Source organism: Giraffa tippelskirchi, chromosome 6, assembly GCF_054371585.1.
Source record: "Giraffa tippelskirchi isolate mGirTip1 chromosome 6, T2T-mGirTip1v1.2.pri, whole genome shotgun sequence".
NCBI classification, from domain to species: Eukaryota; Metazoa; Chordata; class Mammalia; order Artiodactyla; family Giraffidae; genus Giraffa; species Giraffa tippelskirchi.
The window spans coordinates 153,346,053-153,355,817 of NC_137280.1; the positions used below are offsets into that span (position 1 = coordinate 153,346,053).

The following is a 9,765-nucleotide window of genomic DNA, read 5'->3' on the forward strand; positions in this document are numbered from 1 at the left end:
TCGAAAGCATCAATTCTTTGGTGCTCAGCCCTCTTTTGGGTTCTAAATGCTCTCAAAAACAATACCCTTGCTAACATTCTGACACCAGAAATATAAGTTAATACTGACTTAATTTGGCTAAAATAGTAGTGACTTTGTTCAATATAGTTCTATTCCTTCCCTTCCTTTGTGCTATTATTGTCACATATACTACATCTATGTATGTTATAAACCCAACACTACAGTATTATAATTTTTGCTTATGTAATCCTGTCTATTAAAGTAACTAAGAGAAGAAAAAATACTTAGCTCACCTTTTATATTTACCATTTATGATGCTTTTTATTTTTTCCTGTGGATTTCAGTTACCCTCTGGTATTATTGCCTGAAGAACTTCCTTTAGTATAAGGCAAGTCAATTAACAAGGGATTCTCTCAGTCTGTTCCTTTGGAATGTATTTATATTACCTTCATTTTTTTAAAGGACAGTTTTGCTGGATATGGAAGTCTTGATTGACAGGTCTAGGGTTTTTCCCCCTAAGACTTTGAATATGTCTTTCTGCTGCTGTCTGGACTGATGAGAAACCAGCCATTATTGTATTTTTATTTCTCTTTATGTGATGAATTATTACTTTCTTGCTACTTTTAAGATTCCCTCTTATCTTTGGCTTTCAGCCATTTAACTGTAATAAGTCTAGATGTGGATTTCTGTGTTTCTGTTTAGGATTTGTTGGTCTGCTTGTATCTGTAGATTAAATGTTTTTCATCAAAGTTAAGAACTTTTCAGCTAGTGTTTCTTCAAATATTTTCCCTGACTCTCCTTTCCTTTTCAGACTCCTACTTCAGGTTTGTTGGTATGCTTGGTATGGTCCCACAGATGTCTGAGGACTTGTTCTTTCTTCTTCATTTTTTCCTTCAAATTGTATAATTTCTATTAATATATCTTCAAATTCATTAATTCTTCTTATTGCCATCTCATATCTACTGTTGAGCCATCTAGTGAGTTTTATACTTTCCAACTCCACAGTTTTATTTGGTTATTTTTATAGTTTGTGTTCCTTGATTGAGATTACTTATTTGCAGAGTCATTATCATAATTTTTTCCTTTTAACTCTGAACATGGTTTTCTTTAGTTCTTCAAACATGTTTTAATAGCTGCTTTGAATTTTTTTAAATCCAGTAATCAGGCCCACTCAGAGTTAGTTTTTATTAAAGGACTTTTTCCCCTTTAGTGTGCATCTGTTTTGATTCTTTGATGTTTCATAAATTTCTTTGAGGGCTTCCCTGATAGCTCAGCAGGACATTTTAGATAATACAGAATAGCAATTCTGGATTCCAGTATTTTTCTCTGAGGGTTGCCTTTTTGTTGTTGTTGCTATTATTTTTGTTTGTTTGTTTTAGTAACTTTCATAGATTTTATCTGCCAAATTTGCCTACTCTGTAAATGTGGCCATTGATGTCTCTATTTTGTCTTTCATTCTTAATGTGCATGTTCTTGCCTGGTTTCCATGAGGTTGCCATCTCTGTCTGCTTACCTTGTTGGTGAACCAGTGACTAGACAGAGGTTGTGCTTATATACCTCAAGCCTACAAGGTCTCCTTCGTTTGTTCATGGCTGTGTGTGTGGGCTGGGAGCCCATCCAAATTTCGTTAATGTTCAAGTCATCGTCAGCGTTGGCTTTTCATCAGGCCTTCTTGTATCTCCCCTGCACATGAGCAAGTCAGCCCTGCTAGCAGCTCTGCTGCTGGTTCTCCAGTAGCTGGCTCCATTCCCACAAAGCCTCCCTGTTGATGGAGCCAGGTGGGGTGGAGTTGGTATGGGAGTATTTCTAGGCAAGAAGGTTGCAGACTGTCTCTGTGTCTAATCTGACATTCTAGCAGCTTTTCATGAATTTAAAAAGCTATCAAAAATTTTATTTGCCTTTGGTTAATTTTCACATCCCAGAAATGATTGTTTTTGACAATTTTGTTCAGTTTTATACCTGTTTTTCAAGGAGATTTGTCGACCTCTGTGTCATCCTGCTATAGTTAGAAGTCCACTACTATTGTTATTTATTAATAAAACTTTTCTCAAAAGATTACAAAATATCCCTTTTTATAATTCCTAACAGGATCAACATCTCCTTGCTTAGCTTTTTCAAACCAAAGCATCTTACCAAAACAATTTTTGTTTTAAAAATACAATTTAAACGTTTGATTTTTAGTCATTCATTTAAATATATTTTGTCTAATTATACAAATTCTTAACATAGTAAAAGACAAAGAGTTTCTTAGGTGGTTAAACCTGTATTAACAAACTGTCCAGGCTGTTCTAAAAACTCTTCTAAGGCATGAAGTGAAAGTGTTAGTCACTCAGTTGTGTCCAACTCTTTGCTACCCTAGAGACTGTAGCCCACCAGGCTCCTCTGTCCATGGAATTCTCCAGGCAATAATACTGGGGTGGGTAGCCATTCTCTTCTCTGGGGGATCTTCTCCACCCAGGGATTGAACCCAGGTCTCCTACATTGCAGCCAGATTCTTTATCATCTGAGATACAAGGAAGCAGTAAAGCATGAAAGTCCCTATTATTTAAAAAGGTGTTTTGCACAAGCATTATCATGCTTTTTATCAGAATATAACCTTAAATACTAATGTAACTTTTTATTTTATGTGAGGAAAAAATGAATATTAAAATGTTGTAGATTACTGAAGTGTTTTTGAAGTGCCTGAGCTACTATTTTAATTTAAATTCATTTAAATTATTTCCCATTAATTTGTCCTATCAATATAGTGATAATTCTAGTGATTGTATATATAGTTGGACTTCCCTGGTGGCTCAGATGGTAAAGAATCTGCCTGCAATGCAGGAGACCTGGTTCGATCCCTGGGTCAGGAAGATCCCCTGAAGAAGGGAATGGCAACCCACTGTAGTATTCTTGCCTGGAGAATTCCATGGACAGAGGAGCCTTGCAGGCTGCAGTCCATGGGGTTGCAAAGAGTTGGACACAACTGAGCAACTAACACATCAATATATTGATAATTCTAACTGCTGTACATACATAGACTTTTTACTAATTCAGACTTTTCCTATCCTTGGTTATAACTAGTTACCATATGTTTCTGAACATTTAGACACAAGTCAGTGATGATTTAACTATGCTGCATAAGTATATAGGAGCTTTTTATGTTTAAATATTGAAATTGGACTTTGTTGTAGGGTATTATAAAAACATATTTGAGTCATATTATGGCTGTCTAGGTGTTATTATTCTTGTCTATTGAAATATCAATAAATTGAGTAGTAATAACCAACTAAGTGCTCATTTTATGTTAGGCACTATTTTGAATGGTTTTCTGGCATTTTTGCATTGAAGGATCACAGACAATCGATGAGGTATAGGCTGTCATTAGTCCCAGTTATCAGATAAGGAAATAGAGACATGAAATGATTAAGTGGTTTGCCTTAGCTCAATTCTTAACTACAGTTCCCAAGCCTGCTTTTATCTACTTGCTATATGGAATGAGCAATAGACGTGAAGTCCAGGTATTTACTAAGCAGCATCTGATGAGTAGAGCTACAATGTGACACAGGCCAACATCTGCTTAGAAAATGACCCTCTGAACTTTAACTGTGTCTGTATCTCTTGGAGGTGTCTTATACACTGATATAATTATTCTTTGGAGATCTTATAAAGGTTAGGCCACAGACCTATTATAAGGAAGAGGCAAGGTCTTACCTATGTGATGAAGCCATGATTCATGAGAGTTTCCAGCTCCTCAAGGAGACTGAACCATGAATGGTTAAGATTTCTGGAGAACACTCTTGCATAGTGATTTTGAGTGCTTCCATCCACCATGCAGGCCAGAAGGGGAGAGCCCAACTAAGATCTCTTCCTAGTGTCCCCCATGCCTCAGATGGGCCTGTGAAAGTGAAAGTCGCTCAGTCATGTCTGACTCTTTGCGACCCCATGGACTATATAGTCCATGGAATTCTCCAGGCCAGATTACTGGAGTGGGTAGCTTTTCCCTTCTCCAGGGGATCTTCCCAACCCAGGGGTCGAACTCAGGTCTCCCACATTGCAGGCAGATTCTTTACCAGCTGAGTCACAAGGGAAGCCCAAGAATACTGGAGTGGGTAGCCTATTCCTTCTCCAGTGGATCTTCCCGACCCAGGAATCGAACCGGGGTCTCCTGCATTGCAGGCAGATTCTTTACCAACTGAGCTATCAGGGAAGCCCGCAGATGGGCCCGAGAGTCCCAGTATTGTAACACTCTGGATCTTTTAGAGCCCTGTTGCTCTGTGTGTTTGTTACCCTTTCAGTATTCCCAGGCTTTCAGTAGAGTCTTGTTTGACTAGTCCATTCTACCTCAGCTACATGAAGCTTGGGCATTTAAGGTTGGAGACTTTCTCCATGGAGTGGCCATGGTAATCAAGGGCTGCCAAGTGGGGAGTGCGTCCTGGAGGAGTGGAGACTGCATGGCCAAGCTGACTCTCTGCTTTATGAGTGTTCCATGCAGCACCATCCTTGGAGCTCTAGGTTTCATTTTATTAAAGAAGGTAAACGTGTCTTCACAGATTTGGTTACAGCTCTTCATTCCTTCCATTGGTTACTATACAAGTAATCCAAGAAGGATTTAGACTAAATTTAGCCTTTTAAATCCCAGCTGTATAAACAGCAATTATTTTTAGTTCAGAATAATTTTAAAATACTTCTACATTTCCTGTACTCATTTCCCTTTACGGTCTCTGCATTTTCCCAGTTTCTCTGCACAGTTGGATTTTTCTTGCCATCCTGATCTCTATTTAAAAATCACCTCTTTAGTAAGGCCTTCCTTTTCACCAAGTCTGAATTATTACCACAGTCCCTCCAAGGTTGTATTACCTTGCTTTGTTTTATTCATAGCACTTATTATTATCTAGATTATCCCATTTACTTATTTGTTCTAAGTGTTTACTGGCTGACTCCTGCACTGGAACATAAGTTCCATGGGATCATAGTTTATCTTAGAGTGATCTCTGTGACTATTGATAGATCCAGAACTATTCCTGGCAGGTACATAAGAGATGATAACTAGATATGTAATGAATTAATAAATATTAGTTTAAGGCTAGTAAAGGGAGCCAGAATTAAGTTGGACATGAGGACTTGGTGGTAAGCATTACATATCTGGGCTGTGGTCCCAGTGTCAGGTTAGAAACAGGAATGAGGGGTAGGAGAAAGCAGGAGAGCAGGGGCTCAAGCTCTGTGTGCGAATCAAGACCCTGGGCAGAGACATCTAGAGGTGGCCCCTTTAGGGAGACATACTCATACTTCAGCCTACTCCCAGTGAATAACTCAGCCCTGCCACACACACACACACACACACACACACACACACACACTCATCTCTCCACACCCAAGGTCACCCGTACAAGTGGAGCTGTTCCTCCTATTTATTGTGGATAGGTGTGTTCACTTGTGCACAGACATGCGTGTTTTGGGATGGGATAGTGGAGGATGCAAGATGTAATTCTTCCCATGGACAGCTCTGAGTTCAGCTTCTCCTTGGACTGGCTGAGAAGACAAGAAGCCAGGGGAAGAAGCCAGGCAGCTCTCAGTCCAAATCCAGCCTACGGGCTTGTTTTATTTGGCCCACGCCATATTTTTAACAAATGGTGCCAATATTTAAATTTAGGAGGTTTTACATAAAAAATTTGGATTTCTAGATTATTTTGACAAGTGGGAAGACCTGGCACACCGAGCCTACATTCCACCTGGCACAACTGGCTGGAGCGGAGTAGCAAGCACAAGCTTGGCTGGGCACACTCCCTAGGTCCCCGTGATCCTTGTCACCTGCTGGTGCACTTAACTGCCTTTCCCCTTCGGGTCGCCTGCCTCGTCTTCATAGGTGGTTGTCTTAGTCTGTTTGGGCTGCTATAGCAAAATATTACATATCGGGTAGTTGATATACAACAGTTCTCGAGGCTGGAAGTCTGAGACCAGGTTGAGAGCTCCAGCCCACCAGCATTAGGCCCTTTTCCAGCTTGCAGATTGCTCACTGTGCTTACATGGCAGAAGGGGACATGCTAGCCCTCTGAAGCCTCTTTTATAAGGGTATTCATCTCATCTTGAGGGCTCTTGATACTCACTTTCATGACCTAAGCACTTCCCAAAGGCCCTACTACCATCACACATCCTACTACCATCACACATTAGGGTTTCATCATATGAATTTTGGGGAACCAAACATTCAGATCATAGCAGTATTTGGGTTTGCTGTCTCTGGCATAATGGCTAATGCACAATGTAAGCAATTGATAAATTTATCAACAAAAACTGTTTTCAAGATGGTCAAATTTATGCATAGATCACTCACCACATAGCAACCTTCTTGGGATCCCCATTGGTTACCAAATGATGTCTACATTCCTAGTCTGGCAGCAGCCCGACCTGTATCTTATATCCAATCATTCTCTTATATAGGCAGCGGACTTCTGTCTTATGGACTTGAAACTTGTGGAAACAGCCCCATAAGCTTGGGAGAGACAGAAGGAGAGACATAGATAAACAGAGAAACTAAGGGAAAGAGAGAGACATACAAGAGCAGTACAATTTAAATGAAAGCGTTAGTCTCTCAGTTGTGTCTGACTCTTTGTGACTCCATGGATCGTAGCCTGCTAGGCTCCTTTGTCCATGGAGTTTCCTAGGCAAGAATACTAGAGTAGGTTGCCATTCCCTTCTCCAGAGGATCTTCCCAACCCAGAGATCGAACTTGGGCCTCCTGCATTGCAGGCAGATTCTTTACCATCTGAGCCCACCAGGGAAGCCTACAGTTGAAACAGTGCCAGTCATTCCCCTCTTCCACTCTATCCTCTACCCTACCTACTCACTGGTCATGTGCCTGGATGCAGTTAGGCCTGAAAGAATTAACATGTTGACAAAATTTATGTAAGAAAATATGTGAGGACTTCCCTGGTGGCCCCGTGGTTAAGAATATGCCTGCCAATTCAGGGGACGTGGGTTTGATCTCAGGTACAGAAAGATTCTACATGCCGTGGGGCAGCTAAGCCTGTGTGCCACACCTACTGAAGCCTGAGAGCTCGCAAGACTGTGTTCCGCAACAAGAGAAGCCTGCAATGACAAGCCTGCACACTGAGATGAAGAGTAGCCCCCACTTGCCACAAATAGAGAAAGCCCGCGTGCAGCAATGAAGACTCAGTGCAGTCAAAATGCTCATTTAGAAAAAGAAAGAAAATATGCGAATGATTTTGGTTGCCTTACCACTGACTGATGCTGAAGCTGAAACTCCAATACTTTGGCCACCTGATGTGAAGAACTGACTCATTTGAAAAGACCCTGATGCTGGGAAAGATTGAAGGCGGGAGAAGAAGGGGATGACAGAGGATGAGACGGTTGGATGGCATCATCGACTCAATGGACATGAGTTTGGGTAAACTCTGGGAGTTGGTGATGGACAGGGAGGCCTGGCGTGCTGCAGTCCATGGGGCCGCAAAGAGTTGGACATGACTGAGCGACTGAACTGAACTGAACTGAACCATTGACAAACAGGTGAGTAAAATGCATTGTTCAAATGGTCAGGCTCCTGAACTTCATGGACATCCTTGAGTTAAAGCTGAAGAATAATTATAGGCCAAAGGAAACACCAGCTAAAGAACAAGATAAAATATATCTGCAGTTTGTATTGAGTGCCGTCCTGTATCAGTAAATAATTTCTTCTCATCAACCTTTTTCTCATGTTTGGGTTGTGAATTATATTTTAGAATAGGAATCAATCTATATCTTAATTTAATAACTTGAAATTTATTTATTTATTTTTTAATATTTTGAAATTTATTTATTTATTTTTTAATAATTTGAAATTTAAAACAAACTTTTATCTTAAAGGAGTAGACCTGAGTATGGATTTTAACTTTTTCAGTGTATTCATGCCAGCAATCCTGGGCTAACTCTGATTCTTACAGGAGCATCCGATACTTGGACAACCCTATTTTGTACTTCATCCCTGCAAGACGAGTGAATTCATGACTCCTGTGTTAAAGAATTCCCAAAAAATCAATAGGTAAGAAACTCCATCAAGATACATTGGCTTCAGTCTTATTTTAAAAGTGTAAATCTTTTTATGTGATTCTAAAAGCTAAACTAAAAAAGAAATATTCTTTGTAATAATAATAATGGCTAACATTTATTGAATTTTTTTACTATGTTCTAGGCATTGTTCTAAGTATTTCAGATATATTAATGTACTGGATTTCTATAACACCCCTGTGAACTAAGTACTATTATTTTACCTGGTTTACAGAGGAGGAGGCTAATGCACAGAGGGCCTAAGTAAATCAACCAAGGCACATATCTTGTTGAGTGGTGGAACCTGGGATGTGAACCCAGGCACTCTGGCCTCCGAGCCACCACACGCTTCATCACTGCACTCTGCTACCTTAGCTAATGCTGTCAACTGGGTCAAACTGGAATCATCGAGGGAAGTGAGGGGCATCAGTGCCTTGACCTTCCCTCCCTTAAGCTGCTTTAGTGGGGGCTCCTCAGCCTCTTTGGCCCCCAAGTCCCTATCAAGCAACAGATTGGCATTTGGAAATGCTGAGATTCCAAGTGACCAGCACACATCTTTGAAGAAAGCCTCATTTCTCTGATTATTGGTAACTGATTTTCTACCACTCAAACAACCACAATGGAAACAGAGTTTTCTGTGTTTCACTTACTTACCAGGAATGTCAACTACATCACATCGTGGCTGAGCATGGTGGGGCCAGCTGTCGGCCTGAATCTTCCTCTGAGTTACGCCACAGCAGCCTCTCAGGATGAAGGCAATGTCAGTGGACAAGGTAAAAAGAGAAGCCTGCGCTCCATGTTTCCTGTTGCAAAGATCCTGGAGTCTCTTTTGTATTTGGATATGTCACCCGTGCTGGCCCCAGCATTTATTAAGTCTGCTTTCATCTCTAACAGGCTGGACACTGACTTGTTTGTTTAGTTTTCCAGCCAACCAGCATCCACTCATTTAGGAAGCTCTTGGCTTTCCTAAAGTAACACTCACCCAACCACAGAACTGAGTGGTTTTATTTTAGAATTGATATTCTTGAAACAAGTCTTTACTGCTCAGTTAACCTTCTTTCATTTTCTTGGCTTTTGTTCTTGTTCTTCAGATTCTTCTATTGAGCGAAAAAGCTTAGAAGAACACTGAGAGTTGATGCAGCCGGCCCAGGTTTTAATGGGGCCAATATGGTGTGAGATTTCAGCTCACCGAGATTCTGACACGGATTTTTTTCTCCTTGGAAGTAAATGTCTGCAGCAACTGATATGCTCTATGTTTAGAAGAAACACTGCAAAGACACAAATTACTATAAATAGCAAAAAAGGGTTCTAGCTCGGTAATAGAAACAATGACATCATCAGGGCATTTCCAGGTTCTTCTCTCATGTCTCTGAGACTCATAACAAGATACCTCACAAGGTCGCTGTGAGAAGCACATGAGAGCCTTAGTGTGTGAGAAAGTATGGTAAAGTATTAAGCAAATATTCATTAAATGGTAACCTTTCTTACAATTTGATTGTCATTCACCTAGTTTGTCAATAAGTTTAATAGTCAGTAAGGTGTTAAGATGAACCATGAAATGTTTGGTTTGGGGTTGCTGTTTCATTTTTCATTTTAACTTGCTAAGGTCTTAAACTAAAAGAAAAACATAATCACCTCTTTAGAGCAACTAGATTAGTGTCTGTCAGTGAGGGACGCTCTTTAGAGTCACTTGAGGATCTTTCTTAACTACAGGCACTGGCCACCTGCTGGAACTGCCCCTCC

At 40.4% G+C, this 9,765-nt stretch overlaps 1 protein-coding gene across 5 annotated transcripts in view; it reads left to right on the top strand.

Annotated features, from left to right (window-relative positions):
• The window catches only part of ATG10 (autophagy related 10), a 256,590-nt gene extending 247,078 nt beyond the window's left edge, over positions 1-9,512 (top strand). For all 5 annotated transcript variants that reach the window (XM_081503879.1, XM_081503876.1, XM_081503877.1 and 2 more), the window contains 3 exons: positions 7,920-8,017; positions 8,680-8,795; positions 9,114-9,512. In XM_081503879.1, the coding sequence (XP_081360005.1) occupies positions 7,920-8,017; positions 8,680-8,795; positions 9,114-9,151 (252 nt within the window). In that variant the 3' untranslated portion in view covers positions 9,152-9,512. The remainder of the gene's footprint in view (positions 1-7,919; positions 8,018-8,679; positions 8,796-9,113) is intronic.
• The last annotated feature ends 253 nt before the right edge of the window (positions 9,513-9,765 follow it).